Raw genomic sequence first — 21,594 nt, 5'->3', positions numbered from 1 at the left:
CTCCTCCTGCCCCCTTTTATTTTTTAATTTATTACAATTAAAACATTGCAGCAGATGGAACACTTGTAAATCATACCACTGTGCTTTTATAATGCATTTGGTTTATATTTTTATTCAACAAGAGTGTTCTATTGTATTAGCTATAGAAAGCATTAGTAATAGTAAGACGGTAAATCATATTTTTGTTGGCTAATGGAATCTATTTTAGGGTTTTTAAAATTTTCTTTAATGAGAGTATTGTAATAGCCATAGAAAGCATCAGCAAAAGGAAGAAGGTAAACCATCTTTTTGTTGGCTAACGGATCTATTTTAGGGTGCAGTATCTTGAAAACACAAGATATTATTTCATACAAATAACTGAAAATGTACATATACACGCACATACACATGTACGTCGAACATTAAAAAAAATACTCTGTTCTGCTTTAAATGCGAGTACAATAGTTGATGTGCCAAGAAATCCCATTCAACCCCCATCAAACCCACTGCCAGCAGGCTGTAAAGGTCAATAACAAACATGAAGACAGACATGCTACCTATTTGTAAAGCATAAAAATGCCTGTTTATTAGGATTATATTACATTTTTTTTCGATAGTTTGAATCAGTGATATGTTTGGTTAAATCAGAACAAATCACAAAAGGATTTTTATGTCAACAAGCAAATGTACACGTTGGTCCTAGACCAGAGAAATCCCTACATTTCTCCAGATCTGTTTAATACAAAAGAGTCCAAATTAACCCAGTTTAGCAACAGAATGCAGCAAATATCGGTAACCCCTATGTCACCAGAAAACAAAAATATGCAGACCTTTATCTGCCTTATGTCTTGTGTCAGCAAATTCATATATCACAAGTGGAAATATGGGCAAAATTAAAGCTGAGGTCTGGGTAAAAATATTTACCCTTGCAGTGTTCCCCTTCCTACTGAAAAGGTTAAGTTCTATCAACCCTGAAAAGGGTTGATAGATTAGGAGTAAAACATCCCTATTCTGCGCTACCCAACCCTCAGGTCTGTGGGCAAGGCAATGGCATCACCTTTTACAATGCACCTGCATTGAAGAGGTCAGACCGGTGGCTCAGTGAGGCGTATGAGGTGGTTGGGGGGATCGGTCTTGTGAAGAGGAAGAAAACACCAGCTGTTGGGGGAGTGAGGGATAAGGTATGTTTTACTCCCAAATATCTAACCCTAGGCAAAACAAGCAAGAGTGGGGGATCCAATGCAAGTGTAAAAATGATTTTACCCACAGTTCAGATTAAAGTCTTTTTATTCTTTGTTGATCCTGCCTGTAGATCTGTTATTTTCCATGTTTGTTCTGCAATAAAATCCCACAGTAGTGCTGCCACCCCATGGACAGGGTAACCTTAGATGGACATAGTTTTAGATGGAAAAACACCATAAAGCCCAGTGTACAGCAACAGGTGTTTTCTCTTTTCTTTTGGTTTAAACCATATGAATAAAAGCTGACGAGTACAATAAGGTTACAAGCTGACAAGTGTAATAAGGTTACTCCTGTAACTCCAGCTTTTGCAGGGCAGATTGGCTCATTGAAGAAAGTGAAAAAATAACGACAGGTAACAAACGGTTAAGAGGGGAGCTCAGGAAAACAAAACTAAATGCAATTTATATATATGTATTTTTATTTTGCCCATAGTTCCACTTAACCATAAAACAAATAAAGGTTTGTACAGTCAACCTATGAATTAGTTATTAGTGTAAGTAAAGCTGCGTGATTTCTCAGTAGTAGTAGCAAAATACGTTTTACATCGCCTCCCTTGAGCTGCCTTTGCGGCCAATCACTGAGCTCATCTCTTGTCAGTCCCGCCTCTAACTATGATACAAATTAAGCTGGGGAGGGAGGAAACTGCAGACCATTGGCTGCAGCCTATGAAGCACAAGTAGCCAATAGCGAGTGAGGAGCAGAACAAGCTCAGTCTGATTTACAGTTTTGTGATGCAGATGACTACAATACTGAATAAGTAAGCAAGCGCTCTTTTCTGTTTCCACAAAGATCTTGTTTGCAGTCTATTTACCCATTGTACTACGACAACCTCTTAAATAGACTAAACAATATCTGTGGTGACAACAAGATAGCTTCTCATGCCTCTCTTTTGCTGCCTGGTGACAGAAATAAAGAGAATCTTTCTTTATATAGAAACATAAAGAAAACTGCATCCATTCTCTGTATCTGTCAATTCTACAGGCAGACAAAATGTTTTCTCACTAATAAATATCTGACATTTTTCCATGTGTTTTATCTTTTAGAGAAGAGACATATTAGTGAGGCATTATGCCACTTATAACAATATTGTGCTATTGATTGAAGAATAAAAAAACAGCCCTATAAGGTTTATCTGTACCGAAAATAAAATAGACACAATTACAAAAAATGTACAGTTATGGAGACATTGTGAGCCTGTAGAAGAACACAGTGGTATAGAGGCCTCATCTCTTGCACGTCTCCCTTTCCATTGTCATCTACATCCAAACTGAGAAGGTCAAGTTTTTTTTGGGCAGGGTGAAGTAAACAGCATTCCCTTTTATACCAAAATTCACATATGTTACCATCGGGCAGAAAGTGCCACCATCAAAGCCATGGCAAGCAAGAGGAGGTTCCAAGAGTGAACATAACCACTGTTCCCTGTGTTTTCTGATGATTTGGAATTGTGATTTATATGTGTTTGGGTGTGCACTACGGTGGCATCTCCTGAAGAAGCCGTTTTGACGCAGACGCTGTCTGTGCAGCCATCTCCACTCCCTGATCCGCTGATATCATCACCTGCAAAAATACCATAGTGATTAGTAATGGGTATCCTGGCTTTTTTACCCTATGTGATCTCTATGGCGCTCTTTAAATAAACCAATGAGCCTGCAGCTGTGTTTACGCATGTGTAAGATCACCATGTGGGTATCATTGTTGCTTGGGAGAGATGGCGCTGCCTATGCTGGTATTACCTCCACCTAAATAGTTAAATGTCAGAAGGAAGAGATCATTTTGCTTTTACTTAGAAGCAGTCTAGGCCATGTCAACCTTGAACTTACTACTGAGCTTCATATCTAAGGAACGTTCCAAACACAGTAAACATTTTCCTAATAAAATAAAACCACCAGCTACATCTAAAAGTAATACAGGAGGTGACTATTCTGCATTAGGATGACATGGCATATCCACCTTCTGATAATTTTATTGGTCTGCTGTAGAACAAATCTATTTTTATTTAAATCAGCCAAACAAGTTGGAAGAATTTTTGCTTTTCTAAAGAGCTCAGTGAAATGTGGGCTGTCATTTCACAATCTGTACTTACTTGTGTCCTGGAAGTCCACATCATTTCCATTGTAGGCATTGCGGAGACGGTTTGTCATGATTTTAAGCTGCATGATCTGCTGACGGATGGTCATATCAGGCTTGGTAATATCCACGTCAATCTCAGGATTATTTATTTGGTTGGCAAGGCCGCTGCCCATGCGTTCTGGCATGTACCTTAAGGCAAAACAAAACTGCACTATAATCTGTCTTGTACAAACAATGTTTTATCCAAAGACAAGAAAACTAGTGAAAATGAATTCTCAAACTGGTATATCCAGATTTGAATAAGAATTATGACATTAAAATAATAAAAAATAAAACCATGCTGCTCCACTAATCGTTCATTAATTCACCAAGGTGAATAGTCATACTAAGTTTTTCAATGACAATCATCCAGTGTGTGTACATAAATTGTGTGCAATTTTAAGTGTGTGCTTAAAATTGCACAACGTAATTTTTTGTAGCAACCAGGTTTATAAGTAAATAGAAAATGTATAGAAGCAAAGTGGTAAATATAATATTTGTTTAATGGACCAAATGCGCATGCACACCCCATTACAGCATATTTCCTCTTAGCTCTGAATGCAGCCAGTTATAGGGGCAATTAGATGTTAGATGCCAGACCCACTATATCTGCATTACAGTGGAAATCTTGGAATCACACGAGTAAGGGCAGGACCAGGATATCCAGGTTTGAATCAGAACTATTGCATTATAATTGAAGGATGATTCAGATCACTTGGGGGATGTAAAGACATTTCATTTTTTATCATTGAGGTTTCTGTATCACAGCGTTTGTGGATAATAATTGGTGTGTGTGGCCCACTGAATATTTTACCATACCATAGCTGGAGCATGGAGATATTTCGGTTAAAATGCAAAACTGCAAAAATGTTGTACACGTGTCTTACTGTAAAAACATTAATGCTAAAGGCCCTCAGACATGTTACTCAGCTTGTCTGTACACATCATGACAATGTTATTTTCCATCTGCTAGAGACAAAAAGATATACCTAGCACGGGCCATTCCATTCCAGCACTTGTCTTCATTGCCTTGGCCAGCGATAGTCTTTTCATTGCAGAACAGATTTGGTAAAGATATCCAGTAATCCTGAATGTCAGTGAGTGTTGCTTTTACATCTAATACCTATAAGAAGAGCATGGGATGGTAACACAAAGTCTTTGATCTACTGACATTATAGTGCACAAATATCTATCTATTCTATTGATATATTTGGCTCAGGTATTTTCTCCTGCTCTATGTTAAGAAATCATAATGCATTCTTCTTTCCACTTTAGTCTGGTACATAATGGTCCATTACTGTCATTTATAAGTCTGGGCTTACATCAGTTGCAAAGCAGTCCTATTGTCAGGCATATATGTCTCTAAGGAGAAGCTGTATAAATATATGGGTTGTCATTGTGAAACTGTACTTCTATACAATATGCAACTCCTAACATGCAAGCCTTTCTGTTCTTACTGAAGCTAAAGAATGAGCATGACAGTCATGTGCTTTGCCATTGCTGACTTCTTTCAAAAATGCTAGATGTCTTCCATGCTCATTTTCCAGCTTCACTGTAGACTAATATATATGCAGGTTGGGTGTTGTGGAGGGAAAACAAATTTAAAATACACATTTAGATGACCATGATTCTGACCTTTATTAACAGCATTTCTATCTCTAGCAAGGCATTAAAGCCTGTAGTATAGATATTTATTATGTCCTGACTGCAGCTAATAATTTAATTAAACGTCTGGTACAGGGCCCTGATGGGAAATGCCAATGACCTCCACATAGGAATAGCCCAATATTACTTTTTAAAAATCAGGATGTATTGAGAATTTTTCTCCAGCTCTATTATTACTCACCAGGTTTTCCATGCTGGGCACTGTAGATTTATCTTCTTGAATAGCTTTTCCTTTTCTCCTTTTCTCCTCTACTTTGGGAGTCTTGCCACCCTTTTTGGGGTTTCCACAGCTTTTAAACACCTGCATAAATAAAAAGAATTCCTATAACCAAATACTTAATACATTATACAAATAAAAACACAGCTAAGGTTCAAGGTTTTACATATATATCCTGTATCTATTGCAATATATAAAAAATATATGTTTAGGAAATGCCATGCAAACTGTTTTATCCCAAAACCTGACAACTGATCTACAACTGCTTGATAAGGGTAACTGGAATAAATCCACACTTGTTCTGCAATGTCATAGACAGTGTGAATGTCTTACTAAAGCTAAAGCCCTGTAAAGCTCCAGGTTTCTGTTGTTGGAAAGTACTGTTCCCAGTGACAGTGAAATGAGTGCTATACGCATGGCACTGTTCTGTCCCATGATGAGAGATAGGCAAAACAAGGACAAGTAGGAGTCACCTAACTACAGCTTAGATGTTCAATAATTCACCAAGGTGAATTTAATGCTGTAGACATGCTAGATTTTTGCCAAAGACACTTGCAAGCTTTCATCACCAGCATGTGGGCCAAATGTGCATTCACACAACATTACAGATTATGTCCTCTTAGCTCTGAATGCAGCCAGTTATAGGAGCAATTAGATGTTAGATGCCAGAATAAAATTCCCACCATTGCTGCATTGCAGTGGAAATCTTGAGTTCACATTAGGACGGGCAGGACCAGGACTTGTAGTCACATAAAAATAATGATGAGCAAAATTGTAGAACCTCAATCTGGAAATCGGGAAACCAGCATGTGCTGTTCTGGATATGTGCATACATACAGCCTCCAACATAATTGCCCTTATAAATGCCTTTGAGTCCAGTTGCACTTTAAAGGGACCCTGTCACTTTCACCCAAATAGTTAAACAATGACGTGCCAGTACAAAATGTCCACGCCTACAATCCTATCTGCAGATCTATTGCTGGCAGAAGAATATTTTGTATGTGACACTTTCAGGGATGTCAGATACCTGATCTACCACTGTAGTGATTTAGGAACCAGAAGAAAGAACTACACTGCTGAGTGAGAGACCAGGTATCTGTAGTGTGTGGCATGTAGTAGCTTCTTTAGTTGTGGTATGGAGTGAAGTTCAGTAGTCCAAGCAGCCAGACAAGAAAAGAATTGCCTGCATTCTGTCAAAAGTCCCTGCTCTAATTGATGTGATGTTGAGTTCATTCTCAGTAATCTATTCACATGCAAAACAATTATAAAAATATGGTTGCTAATGCATACCACAAGATATTTCACAAATGTAAATGGGTAGACCCATTTGTGTAGCAAAAGTTTCCATTTTCCTGGAATTTACATATAGAGTACCTTCAGTGACTGTGTTATACTGCCTGATACAGGCTCAGTACGTTGCCTGAAAATACCTTGTTGGTTATCAAATCCTTGTTCTCCTGCATGTAGATTATGGCATCGGAAATCTTTGTATGGATGGTTCCCACAATGTATTCCACTCCAGCAGCTCCATTAAACTTGCCAGCAACTAGCAATAAGGACTCTGAAAAATCACAAGAAGAGATAACAATATTTGTATAGACTGTATGACATAACAGCATAGCATCACCATATTTTTTTTTATCAAAATAGCCCACTCAAAGTTTTATCTTTCATTGTCATATGTTCTGAAATAAGTTTGTTATTCATTCTAACTATATGCTATTCATTATAGTCTACAGCTCTAGTTTAGGCTGGAATCATGCTTCTATATCTTTGTCTAGGTCTGTGAGTCAGAAAACACTGAAGCCAACCGGTAATAATAAAAATGCTTAGCTCCATCTGTGAACAGGGAATCATGTGTTTTTTACCCACCAATTAGATTTCTCCATTCAGAGTCCAAATCTGCCTGATTTGCCAGACATCCCTGCATGACGTTCAAGCAGTAGTTATCACACAGCTTTGTGGTGGCATGGCCCCGGCACAATGGACAATACATGAGTTTCATGACTTCTCTTGTGCACTCTTTGCTCATAGGAACCTGGGAAAGAGAGGAAACTTCATAACAGTTGTTTTGTTTTCATTAACACACACAATATGTTGTGGGGAAGCTGCATTAGTCACAGTCTCCTATTTTGATAGATCGGCGCACATTTGGTCTTAGGCACAAATGGGTCCAATTGGTTCTTGGTTGGACATAAATAGTTCTTTTCCTTTCTTTCTCTCCCACTTTTTGGTGTTGTGTTTCTGTCTGGTAACCTCCCCGTTGGACCCAATCAGTGCCGTTTCTTGGTTGTTTTTTTGTTGCAATTAGAAGCTTATCTCCTGCTCTTCTACATCAAAGACTAACATTGGGGAGCTGAATGTGGCACACTTCTGGTCAGCTAAGCCATTGAGGAAAAGTAAAGAAATATCAGTTTACCCCATTTTTTAGAAAAATCATTCTGTTCCTAGAAATAATGATGCTATTACAAATCCTACTAGACTGTAAGCTCTTCGGGGCAGGGTCCTCTCCTCCTGTATCACTGTCTGTTTTAGTCTGTCATTTGCAACCTCTATTTAATGTACAGCGCTGCGTAATATGTTGGCGCTATATAAATCCTGTTTATTATTATTAATAATAATAATAATAATATTAATAATAATAATAATCATCAAATAGGGAGAAATACTGACTTTTTTTTGTTTTAAAGAGTATATTTTTGGCTTTAAGACTGATAAATTGCAAGCATAGATAAGATCCATAACAGGAAGGAATAGGAGAGGTCTAGGAGATAAAAGTGCAACTAGATTGTAAAAGAGATTGTGCATCAGTCTGTAATGTCTTACAATGAGTAAGGCGAGGTACACACGAGCAATAATTATCGTTTGAAAATGAACGATCAATGATTATTCCCAATTATTTTGAACAATCGTATTGTGCACAATTCTGTACATGCTGTAACTATACGATCATTCAAATATAATCCGCCAATAATGTACACACTAGATACGATCGTTTGAACGATGCATGAAGTGACATGTACAGGTGAAAGTGTATCACAGAACAATCCACAATCACTGAACGACCGTACACACAATACTGTGGATTACGAACGATCGTCGCCCAATCAGATCTGCTGGGACGGTCGTTCGTTTCCAGCGAGATTCCTCATTCATCTGCGTCAGTGACCAGTCGTTGTGCACTTTTTTTGTTAATTATTGAACGATCTGTCATGGATCATTCGTTTCCAATGACAATTATTGCACGCAGCCTAAGTCTATGTATGGAAGGGTAGGGTTCGAAAAAGCCTGATATGCTTAAGTTATCATTTTGAAATGTATTCTCGATCCAGTTAGTTGAGGGACTGACAAAAGATCATGGGAGCGAAAGGAGGGGGAGTTCAGAACACTATAATTCCCTACTTAGCCTCCATCACCAACACACATTTACCAATTAGGAGAAATGTAATTTTTAAGCCAGCAGGTGGCTGCAGAAAGCTGTTTTTTTAATGGACAAAAAGCTTATTACTATCGACTTGGCCTAACTTAATACAAGCCAGAAATGCCACATTAGATTAGGCTGACTTGCATTGCAGAGGATGCTGCATTTTGTCAAAAAGCCTTGTTAACTCCTCAGAGTGGTTCTTGTTACCTGTCACACTGTCAAGACATCATAACACACAAGGCTTAAATAACATATAATTTGGTGATGAACTGACAAATATCCAGGAACCGTTCTACAGCCAGGGCTGGTGTCGTCATTACTGGGAATATGAACAATAAGGCTGTGATGATCATTTTTATCTAAGCTTTATGTACATGCAGGTAAGTTACTATTTTCCCTAAATTCTTATATTACTTGAGGACCCCACCAAGGAAATCTCCATTCCACTGTACCTTGTTTTACCCTTCATATTCTTTGAATTTTCACCTAGAAAACTCCTATTCTCTGCTTGCATAATCAGTAATAGAAAAGGGAAATATGGAAAAGAATATACATATATATACATTATACAGTACATACAATATACAGTATATACCTATAGACTTCTATGTGGCCGTTTCTCCTGTATCGGGAAGGACAGTGTAGATATCACTAGGGGTCTACTGTGCAGGCATAGGCAGGAGAGAAAGAATATTTTGCCCAGAAGAGCTAAAGATTCAAGCTGTAGTTTATCTGGTGTGGAGAATGAGGGTTACTTTAGATCAGCAAGGGGCAAAATTGATTACTTTTCTCCCTATGAAAATAAAGTTGTCTTTTAAAGGATATGCAATACATATTATGATTATTTAGTAGGTTTTGTATTATATTTCACATCCATCCAAGTCCAACTAGAAGTGTATTAGAACATCCTACACTTGACATATCCATCTTATTACATATTAATATCATAAATTACAGCAGATTGATTCTAAATGTAAGCTTGTCTCAAACCTAGGCAATAAAACTAATTACATAAAATTGAGGTTGCCGTCAGTGAAAATACATGTCAAAATAATCATTAGATCCATAGATAAAGGCAGCTGGAATTAAATGCAAATTTCAAATGTAAAAGTGTAATCTGCACCCAGCTCCCTTTCATCTTTCCTGTCTTCCAGTTGGTCATTGAAAGGTAATATACAGCCATATAGATCTACAGACCCTTCTGAGGGTAACATCTGCCATTTTGCATCATAGGCTATGTTTGTGGAGAGCGCTGGAATCTGCTAATATGGCAGGCAGAAGGCTGGGGCCAAGTCACTTGTATTACCTATGGTCCTCCTGCAGAACCCAATATTTAGGAGGATCTCACTATCTTGGTAGTAAGCAGGGATTTGCTTCCTTATGTTAGCAAGTACATTGAGCAGTGTCATCACCCAATCTCACTACAGACATACAGCTCCAAGGATGTTATTTCCTAAATCAATGTTGATATTTCTAAATTTCCCCCATAACTTTCCTATAAACTGTGCTTTGAAAAGAAATATTTTTACAGTAATTAAACATGCAATAGGTTAGCATTTTTTATTTTTATGGTCACTTTTGATTTGTGACTGTATGAACCAGGGATCCAGTCGGTTTGTTTTGCAGCATTGATTAACATGTTGGAGCTAAATAAATACTGTTTATTATTAATAATAAATAATATTAATAATAACTATTATAATAATGACAATTGTGGTTACATACCTGGGTGACTTTCTTGACAATATCTGCAGCAGCTGCTAGTCCCTGGACAAAGGAACGGGCGGCAATAAATGCCCTGGTGGCCTTTAGTTTCATTTCCCGTGGAATGTCCCCGAATGGCTTAAGCTGGTCATAATGCTTCGCCAAGCAGTCCATATACTCATAGGAAAAAGTGACCTGTGGATTCTGTGACTTGAACACACGCTCCAGCAGATGGCTCCAGAACTCCGTTAATGCCTCCTCCAAGTTAACCCCAGAGCCACGGTAATACTGACGCAGCTCCGAATACAAGTCTTTAAATATCTTCCCATCGTTCTGACTATACAGCTCCCCGTATCGGCCAGGGAAAGTGTCCACGAGAGTCTGCTCCGACTTATTTAACAGGTCCTGGAAGTATCCTGAGAATGATAGAAAAGGGGCTTACAATATATTATAGGAAGAAACCTTATATATATTATCCAGCCACAAAATAATATTTGGGGTATACTGAACAATAGCCACTGATATCTTACCATTATAATATTATCCAGCCACAAAATACTATTTGGGGTATACTGAACAATAGCCACTGATATCTTACCACTTTACACCATACACTCTAACTTAAGACTTCCTCTTCATTATAACCATTGGGCCCCATACACATTGTATTAAAATGGAGTGTTTAGTGCACAACTCTGTCACCTACTTAATGCTTTCTTGGCAGGAAGGGTATACTAGGCAAATGGATCCACACATCCTTTATGAAATGTACTATATTTGCTGTACACTATGGCCCTGATTTATTAAAGTTCTCCACGGCTGGGAAGATACACTTTCATCAGTGAAGCTGGGTGATCCAGCAAACCTGGAATTGATCTGGTACAGAATTGAAAACATTTGCTAACAAATAGCTAATGACTTTTAGGAAATTCATTCCAGGTTTGCTGGATGACTCAGCTTCACTGATGAAAGTGTATTCTCTCCAGCCTTGGAGAACTTTAATAGGTCAGGACCTATGTAACAATTCAGAGCCATTAAAGAGACTTGCTGAGACTCTGTGTTGGGCAAACAGGGCATCTGTCCTAAATCCCAACCACCAGGGTTCTGGTAACTGGATGCTACTCTTGACGATTTCCTCTACCATGTCTGTTTTCTGAAATAAACCTGTAAACATTTTCACAAGGCACAGTGAAAATAGACTTGCCTACAGTTACAGGAACTCTACTTTAAAGCTGCACGGTTGAACTACCGCCTTTGCATGGTTGTATGCGCTGCCTATTAAAAAAGTTTTAGAAGCTGGAGCAATTCAGAGTCTAGTTAATTTCCCAAGAAGCAAGACAATCAGCAATATCTAGCCCTTTCCTCCCCAGCAATACTGTACCTGGTCTGCCCCTTTCATTCATTGGATTTCAGTATAAATTGAAGAATAAAGTGTGAATAAATCAGAATAAAGTGAGAACTACCATATATTTCTATTTTCAAGGATCAAAGCACCCTACTCACCCCTCCCACCAGAATGATGTCTCTAGGTCTACTATCAGGTGTATAATGAAAACAGAAAGGTTTAGGTAATTATTTTATTGGCATGTTGATAAGAGGCAGAAAGGTGGAATAATTAAGCTTGCATTTATCAAATCAGGATTCAGATTAAACTTTAATGTTAGGATTTTAGGCACCAGATGACAACAGTCACTTCTTATTGCTGGTATACTAGAGGCACATTGTGTTTTAGCTCCAGATACAGCACTTGTTTGCTCTTTGTTTAATGTGAGAATTTTAAGGATTGCAAAGTAAAGACAAAGCACAGTGCTGCTCTTTTGTTGTTACCAAATTACTTGCCCGACCTCAATAATAAATAAATTACTTTTATGTGAACACTCCAGTAATCACACTTTCACTCACTTTGTTAGTTACAAAAGTTTAGTTCTTGTTTTCTAATAATAGTTTTACTATATATTAGAAATGATACAATAGAATACGACTGAACAGGGGAGGAATTTGTGTTTTAACCCTCATGGATCACTAATTGTACAGCTTCCTATCTAGTTCAGTTTTTGCAGCTGCCATCTTTTTGTGAAGAAATGTTTATTGTTAGCTGAATGTCTAATATTTACATTTACGTGTAATTACAGTGTCATTAAAGAGGAACTACTGCTTTTATAACATAGCTATTAGAAAGTTCATCATAATGAAATAATCTGATAAAATGTAAGTAAGCCTATTAAAAAAACATTATTCTATGTATAAGGTATAATTCAATATATAAATGGAGCAGATAGTTTTTCACATTATATCTGCAGGCTTTTTTTCCTGTACTGCTGAAAAATGTTTGTGCTTTGCTTATCCTCGTACGTCATTGCAAATTTACTAGACAGGATCTGTGTGAATAAAGAAACACTCTCCATATTCTCTAATGTTGTAAAACACAATTCTTCTGTTGGCCAGTCAACTGGAGCTCTTTGCCTAATCTAGGGTTACTTAAGTGAGAATTCAGACATGTTATTTTATATAAGGAAAGAAGAAGGTACATTTTTTTTTACTCAAAACAGTGATTTCACATCATTGGAATACTTAAATGTCCTCTGTTGGGCCATATGAAGAGTAAATTTTGTTAACAGGTCAGCTTTATTTAACAAATAATATGTTCAGCAAGTTGTCAGCCCCACATTTTTACTGTCAATTTCTTGTCTTGCATGTTTATAGTATGGCTGTTTAAAAAAAAGTGCTTTCCTAATGTCAAAGACATAGTGGGTGTCAAATATATTTCTTCATGGCAGGCACATACAAGGATTTGGAGTGATGGAGATTGTATGGCCATGAAGAGATTACATTGCTCATCTGAGACCTGGGACAAATAGTGAGGTATAACTGTCTGCATCTCTAGTCTGTATATTCACAAGTTGGAGAAAAAGAGTAGAAAAAGATGTTTCTGAGTACACTTAAATATCATTTGTTCTTGCATTTATTAATAACATTGTACAACCCTCTACTACTATAAGGGTATCAATGTGGAATCTTTTAGTATTAATTAAAAAGTAGTCCCTTGCTACAATGATTAGTTAGGCGATAGCCACAAAATATCTACAATGACGACCTCTTATTTGCATGGGCAAACTACGGCCTGCGAGTCATATATGGCCCAATATGGATGTTTCTCTGGCCTTTTGGGTGGTCTGCAGCTCTGGCCAGTGCCACCCTGAGCAGGGTCAGGAGAAGGACCACGCTGTGGGGAGGGTCGTACCGGTCAAAGCCGTGAATAACGACCCCCGGATTTGAACCTGCGATGGGAGAGTGGGCAGGCTGTGATACTGCACACAACCCACCCACTCTCCCAACTCAGGCTCAAATCTGCGATGGGAGAGTAGGCGAGATTATGCCATCATGACGTCATGGTCAGTGGCGTCACAATGGCATAACCCCACCCACTCCCCCATCAGCCCAGCTCCTCTGTCAAATTTTATTTCAGATTGTGGCCCCTGACTAAAAAGTTTGCCCACCCCTGCTTTAGGGCCACTCCTGAATATACAGTATTTATTTTATTGTACCATCTGGTGAACACAATAATATAAACATGCATGCATATTGATAAAAGCTCTTACTATCAAAGTTCCTGTTCTGTGATATGAGCAGGCCTTGGACCGACAGGCTGGAGTCTCGCAATGAGTTGTCAAATTCCATTTTGCTAATATTGGCGAAATTTTCCTCCATCTCCGAAGTACAGCAGGTGTAGCCTTGTGGACAGATCCTCAGATGCTCACCTGCAAGACATGACATGAACATGACAACATGTCTACCAAAACATGATATATGTATCCATTAACAGAGCAGCCCTAGAGCACAAACTACATAATACCACACCCATGAACAAAGACCCACATTGTCATCCTACCCATTAAACATTAAATTGTTTCCTGAACATCACCACACATGACAAAAAATGTCATTAGCCAGCAAGTACTAATATATTAAATGGTCAACAGTTTGTGGACTTCAAATGAGTTTAGGTGCACAATACCATGTATAATAAAATTGACGATGCTGGTGTGGAGGAAGCTGAGCCCTGACCTCAAACCTTACTAAACAACATGAAAGTATGAATGAAAGCAGGGTCTTTGTCCAGCACCAGTAACCTAACCTCAAAAATTATTTTTCATCTCAAAATGAAGTAGCAGTAAAGGTGTGATGGTCAGATTATGGTCATATTACAATATATATATATATATATATATTATTATTATTATTAATAAACAGGATTTATATAGCGCCAACATATTATGCAGCGCTGTACATTAAATAGGGATTGCACATGACAGACTAATACAGACAGTGATACAGGAGGAGAGAACCCTGCCCTGAAGAGCTTACAATCTAGTAGGTGGGGGAATTTCACACACGATATATATATATATATATATATATATATATATATATATATATATATATACACACACGGGATTTCGGGTATGTTATTTTAATTAGAGATGTCTGCTGATGTGAAAGAAATATCCAGCTTAAAGCATTGAAGCTTGTTTTGCACATTGTTCTGAAATAATGAATCATGAAATAATTGGTGTAACCACAAGGCATAGCTGATCCTCTTGTTATTATCATACACAATCAGGCATAGTTGATCATTTTGTATGTATTTTTTCTTGTACTGTGTCCCATACACATATTTAAAGGTTCATATAATTTACCCAACATACCTGAGCTGTATATACAGACAGTAGCATGTGTTAAAACATCAAATGCATTTTAAACATTTCAAAAAGAAATCTGCAGTAATTGACCCAAGTTCACCCAAGGGTTGTGAACAGATTTACCTTAATTAAATGTTAAAATTGCCATCTATGTGGGACCTTACTGGAAAAACTAGCAAAAAAATTGGCACCAAAATAATGGATAAACAGTCAAAACGATAATAATTGTAACCCCAGGATACTATAGTCCTAGTACTGTGATTACTTTGTCAGTGAGCCATGCTGGGTTGCACATCCAATCTTGTTGTAATCCTAGTTTGCTGAAATCACCGTTTGAAAAGAACCTGGCAGGCAGTCTCTGGTGCCAGCAATTTGCGTTGGAAGAAGAGCTCAAGACAGTTGGGTTTGGACCTGAGCCAGAGAAAGAAATGGTGACAGGCTCTCTTTACAGCCTGCAAAAGTGATAATGAGGTACAAGTCTTTCATTTAATTGCTATTTTATGTTTTTGCTACAATAATTGTGTGCTGCATGATTTCCAGTTCTAGACGTTAGTATCAGTTCTAGTATGTTCAGTGTCAGTCAGTTTATAAATACAAATTCGGCACCTTTTATTTTTCTTATTCAAGCATTTTGTTCCATTGAGGATTTCTAAACTAGTTACTAACATTGAATAATACATTGTGAAAAAAGCAATGGATGTACAAATTACATCAAAGCATGGTGCTTGCACATTACTGGTCAGCACAAGTCAATACTGATCCATGTTAGGCTACACGTCAATAAATGCTTTAAATATTTTTTTTTGCATCAACACAAATATTTGATACGTTTTATGGAATGAGCCCAATACAGAGATAACCAGAGCGCTTTGATATGGCTCCAGCCAGCGAATGTGTCAGCTGGAGTTTTCCATGGTGCTGAAACTCTTAACACTTGAAGGGTTAGAGTAAAATGATTTTTCTCAACTTCTTTTTGTATATTACATTTAGCTAAATTTAGGCACATAAGCTATGCTGGTATCTCCATGGAAGAAGACAGTAGTATAAGTAATATTAGTCCATATGACCATTGGCATCAATTGAAGGTGAACCCAGAGAAGTTCTGCCAAAAGGGTCCCTCTTTATAGAACTAAACCCAGTGCTGATGGACCCTTATCCCGCCACATCTTTTACATATTTATATAGGCAATAAGTAGATTGAATTATTCACGATATCTTCTATGGCAGGCCTTTTTTTATATTTCCTCCAATAGAAACCGTCTGCTCAACAGTGAAGGGTAATCTGAACAGAACAGTGACCTTAAACACATAATAAACTGTATAATATACAGGCACACTTATACCCCCATCCAATTGTCACTGTGCTGACTTGGGGGTGGAAGCACAAGCATGAAGAAGAGACAAAGTAGAGGTAAAGTTTGGCAAAAACCACTCAAAGGGACTAAATTATACAAAGGAACAGCCCTATGTCTCCTATTTAGTCTACACCTTTTGAGGGAATCTACGTAATGCTGAAGCTATTATTAATATGATGGAAAGCCCAACGGCTTGTAGGAATAACATCCCTTAGTATTTAGGAATTATGTAACTGGAAACAAATACATACTAAGGAATACGGGAATCTAAATTTTAGCAGATTGTTTTGTTTTGCTGCTAATCCCAGCCAACGTCTGAGGTTCGTGAATTAGTTCATGCATCTCCAGCAGATTATAAACGTTACTACTTGTTGGTTTGCTGAAGTACTTATAGAAGTCATAGATGCCTTTAAAGTGGGCTACACCATTCCCAACGCACAGCTGACAACGTGGCTAGCACTCTTGCCTTCACGGCACCAGGTCCTGGGTTTGAGTCTGGGCCAGAACACGATGCGCAAAGAGGTTGTATGTTCTTCATGTGTTTACATGGATTTCTTCTGGGTACACCAGTTTCTTCCCACATCCCAAAATGACCTTGGACTGTGGTTATGACATATGACTATGGTAGGGGCATTAGATTGTAAGCTCCTTGGAGGGACAGCTAGTAATATGACTATGGACTTTGTAAAGCGTAGCATATGATGGAACAATATACATCCAAGCTACATAGAAGTGCCTTAAAAACTTATCTAATAGCGGTTTCACATGCATTTGCTCATTTTGCAGAATGTCTTATTAGCATGCAAATTTTGACTTTTTTTCAGAAGTCAGAAGCTAAGCCCCCAAATTCAGCCAAGACCCCAGGCAGCTCATTTATTCCTGTTGATCTGTAGAAGTCAGTCGGTCGTAGAACAGAATTAGGAGACTTTCACATGAAGGCTGTGCCTAACTTTACCTTTTATGGTGGCATCAAACTGTGGCAACTTGGTCTCTGGGGATAATTTTTCATAAATATAAAATTTGGGAAAATTATCATCAAAACTAATAAGGTGGTTCAAATACAACGGTTACCATCCTTTAACAAAAGACATCCATGTGCATGAGTTTGGAAAGCAAACCTCCCAGGTGAGGCCGAAGTTGGAAAGAACTCCTTTCTTTGTTCTTTTGGCTAAAAGACTGCAATCGTCTTGTCTTCTGAATCAAGGATTCCCTGGCAGGTAAGTGTTAACACGCTGGTTATTAGAAGCACACATACTCTCTGTTTAATTAAATCCACCCACAGAGATGTGTTGATTTTAATTTCCCTTTAGACAGTTTTTCATCACCAGACACTGTTTTTCTCTGACATTACAATATTTCTTTGTCCATTAATAGAATCAGATCCAATGCAGCCTCTAAAAATTTATCAAGGACAATTATCTTTGAGACAGTTCATTGTGCTCTTTGATCTAACAGAATATCATGTCTTCCGTCAGCTGCTGTACGGTAACTCAGCACAATATTATTACACTAGAAGTTTATTAAATCCTAATGAAATGTGAGGTCAGAGTTTCAAGGAAACTGGTTTCTTAAAGTGCAGAACTTCATCGTAGACGAGAGCTGGATGACCCATTTGTTTGACATTTACGCACTTACGATTAAATCTGAAAGCCTCTTTGATTCCTGCCCTAGCTTTACAGATATGTATGCGTATCACTGTCTGTGGAAGTTCAGATTCCTTTTTATCTATGATGAGCACAGTTTCTGTTGGAAGGAAAACCACAGTTACTCATTCTAAATTACCACTTATGAGCCAGTACATAGGTACATGGTGCAAGAAGGTGCAGGATCAAAGCACAAAGTTACAACAGGCCTAATTTTGTATTTTTTATATCTTGTCTGTGTATGAAAAGGTAAACCGAACAACAGCACTGAAGGTGGAAAGAGATGAGACTTGTGAAGAGGAACTGCAAGACTTTTGCTGAAGTAAAACCATCACCAGAACTCAGATCCTCCGATTGACTATGGGATTGTACAGTTTATCAGTCGTTCTGCTTATGGAAATTTTGGTGGTGAAAAATTCCCGTTTGATCCCAATCCTAAATTAAGGTACTGCACAAAAGCTACTGTCAGCATTGGCCATAAATTGTGATGGGTTACGGTGCTGTAGAGAGCTGTTCAGAAATAGGCAAATCCATAGCTTTCAGGAAACCTGTCAAGAGGTTTTAAGTGTTTTCTAAGTGGATGAAATACATTTTGGAAGCATTTAGGAGAATAAATTATGTTTCTGTTTTTGCTTTACTCCTCCATTTCCTGTGCAAAACAAATGCAATGCTTGAAAAAAAAAAGGGATTTTTGGGATTAGCTTAAGCACAGCAAACACTTGTAAAAACTGCCTGTAAGTACAAAGAAAGTTGATTTTGTCCATCAAACCAAATAATTAATAAATAAATGAATAACACTAAATTCTTGGGACATTTTACTTATTGGATTGGTATTAGATTGCCTCCAATACCCATTCTACTCTTTCTCTCCTTATGCAGTATGTATATATTGCTTCCTTTTCCAGAAAAACAGATTTGCTGCCTTGACTCCCAAAAGCTCTCATACACACTGGGCCTGATTTAATAAAGATAGACTGTCATGGGAGAACTTGGGTGATACAAAAAAGCTGCAATGGATATTGTCCAGAATTTAACATTTTCCAAGAACAAATAATTTTTAAGAAATCTATTCCAGTTTTGTTGGATCACTCAGATTCTCCTGTAAAAGTCTATCTTTTAGTAAAAATAGTAAAAATGTAAAAATGATCTTGGGAAACACAGTTCCGGGAGAATGCCTACATTATTAGAAATTGACTTACCAGAAGATGTCCTTGCGAGAGAATAATGAAAATAAATAATAAATATAATAAATAAAGGAGAGGAGGATGGTTTGGGAATAAATATTGGTCATAACATAACAAAACATAGAACAAACTACAGCCTGCCTGAGAAAAAAACGTACCGGATCCATAAAACTGTATATCAGATGCTAAGCAAAAGAACTTTATATACATTTAGAATACATTAATACCAGTTAGTACTAATCTAGAAGAAAAACTTTATCTGTAATAACAGGCAAAATTGGCACAATTAAGTATTCCATTATTCTTAACGTTTTAACCCAAATTACACGAGCAACAACTAACCATGCAAATTAAGATGTTTGAGGAGCATTGCAGTCTACCATCTCATATCTGCTTCATTAAACATGCAATTAATCCCATTACTGCTTATAAATGATAAATGCATTCAAAGTAAAACTAAAGAAAATCTATTTTAGAATGCAAATCTACTTATTATCTGCAGCATCAACATAAAATCCAACAGTAAGGCAATGGGAAGAGGAGGCTGACTGTGTCCTCCATGTGATCTATCATTTACATTCTTCTTCGGAAGATGCTTCATGAATACTAATGAAGAACAAATGGGGGGCTGGTAAATAATAAATATGTGTTGGTTGTTCTTATACATGGTTGATCAAACAAGCATCCCAGATCATTTCTATACATTCTTTTTATGTCTACACTTTTGATAAACCGTTTATTTTTCTAGTATGTAAACTTTACATATTTAAATAAATTCTAGGTATTCTTTCACTTTAATTCTGTTCTCTCAGTAAAAATTATGTGCACAGAAAGTTATTTAATTTTATTTATTGCAGAAAAGACACAGGATGTTCCTTCTGCACTAAAACATACCTACCTGCTTATACCTTCTGTTTGCGTGCTTAGCTCAGCCTATGGGCTGGCAGCACTGAATGATCCCCTGCAAGCGTACGCAGAAGTTACACCTTCCACCCTGGCCAAGAGATGACCAAATATCAGGAAACAAGGAATAAAAAGAAGATGGCGGCACTGTTGGAACAGGGGCAGGGGAGTGTATTCAAATTGTGATATTAGCAGCTATGTTTATTTTATTGCATAAAAAGAGACCTGGCCTGACACTTCTACAAAGTCACTTCCCGGTAACTTCTGCTTTCAGCATAGTAAAGTTCAGTGGTGCAGGCATCTTGACAAGGACGTAATATTTATTTATTTGCAGGGTTCATTTTTTTTTAACAGAGTAGCTTAAATACTCATTTCAGGTTAGATGTTTATTGTTAACATTTGTTTAATATTACCATTTGTGACTGCTATTTTTAATTCCCACTGATTGAAAATGAGGGTAGTTTTGGCAAAAAACTATATTCTTAGCATAGAGAATTCATCCCCTTATGTCTGTTTAAATCTTTCTTTCCAGAAGTTGTTTTCAAGCAAGTGGAATTGAATTTTTAATATAGATTTTCCCACTATAAACAGAAAATCCATAACTCCAGTGGAACAGAGAGCAATTTAAAGTGATTATCCAAGAGTAGTTTGTGTCAAGTGAGGCCAAGAAATTTTCTGCCCAAAGCTTTCTAGAACTATGCAAGAGTGTGCAATCCCACAGAATTCATACATACAATGCACCTCCTCCTTTACACAAATACACAAATTAAAGAACATCAAAACCCCAAACCAAAAACTTTAATATATTGTTGCATGACAGCTCTTAGAAGTGGTGGCTGCATACATTTTCTATTTTGGCATTTTTTTTTTTTTTTTACCTGGTGTTTCTATCAGAGAGCAGATAGGACTTCATTGTTAAGGTTTGTATACCTTTCAAGGAAAATTATTGGTTTCTATAAAAGCAATCTTCTTTAAATATAACAAACTGACGCGTTTGCCCTTTCTACTAAAAGCAGCTTTTATATATATGAGCTTGATAGCAGTTTTGTATGGATGTCCCAGTATTTTGCAATGATGACGTGTGCCCTATTAATTCATGCAAACTATGAATTTTCATGAACACTGTAAGTGATTTAAATATTTTCAAGGCAATAACTAATGTTTCTAATGTGATCTTAAATAATGAATGAGAGAGTGTGCTGTCCTGAGGGGTTCTTTTTTAAGATTTCTTAAGAGACGGAGCCTAAAATGAGTAGTCTTGTATAACAGTTGTTGTATAATGCATTATTAAAAATCATAAATGGGCCTTGGAAGCTAAGGAAAGTAAAAATAAATCTGGATAACCCTACAGTACATAAACTTATCTCTTCCTATATTTCCTAGGCAAGAGGAAACACCTTGATAGGTTTAAAATAAGGCAAAATCACACACGGACAAGTGTCATATTTCTAATTTTCAACTGGATTAAT

At 37.3% G+C, this 21,594-nt stretch overlaps 1 protein-coding gene across 1 annotated transcript in view; it reads right to left on the bottom strand.

The window, feature by feature from the left end:
* Nucleotides 1-537: 537 nt before the first annotated feature.
* GPC1 (glypican 1) overlaps nt 538-21,594 on the bottom strand; it is a 50,071-nt gene continuing 29,014 nt past the window's right edge. The window contains exons 2-9 of the mRNA XM_072407747.1: nt 13,940-14,098; nt 10,362-10,756; nt 7,085-7,250; nt 6,643-6,773; nt 5,177-5,296; nt 4,320-4,453; nt 3,305-3,480; nt 538-2,778 (exon numbers count right to left, since the gene is read on the bottom strand). Coding sequence (XP_072263848.1) covers nt 2,561-2,778; nt 3,305-3,480; nt 4,320-4,453; nt 5,177-5,296; nt 6,643-6,773; nt 7,085-7,250; nt 10,362-10,756; nt 13,940-14,098 — 1,499 coding nt within the window. The 3' untranslated portion in view covers nt 538-2,560. The remainder of the gene's footprint in view (nt 2,779-3,304; nt 3,481-4,319; nt 4,454-5,176; nt 5,297-6,642; nt 6,774-7,084; nt 7,251-10,361; nt 10,757-13,939; nt 14,099-21,594) is intronic.

This window comes from Pyxicephalus adspersus, chromosome 4, assembly GCF_032062135.1.
Source record: "Pyxicephalus adspersus chromosome 4, UCB_Pads_2.0, whole genome shotgun sequence".
In the NCBI taxonomy this organism is placed as follows: domain Eukaryota; kingdom Metazoa; phylum Chordata; class Amphibia; order Anura; family Pyxicephalidae; genus Pyxicephalus; species Pyxicephalus adspersus.
This window is presented reverse-complemented; position numbering and strand designations above follow the sequence as displayed.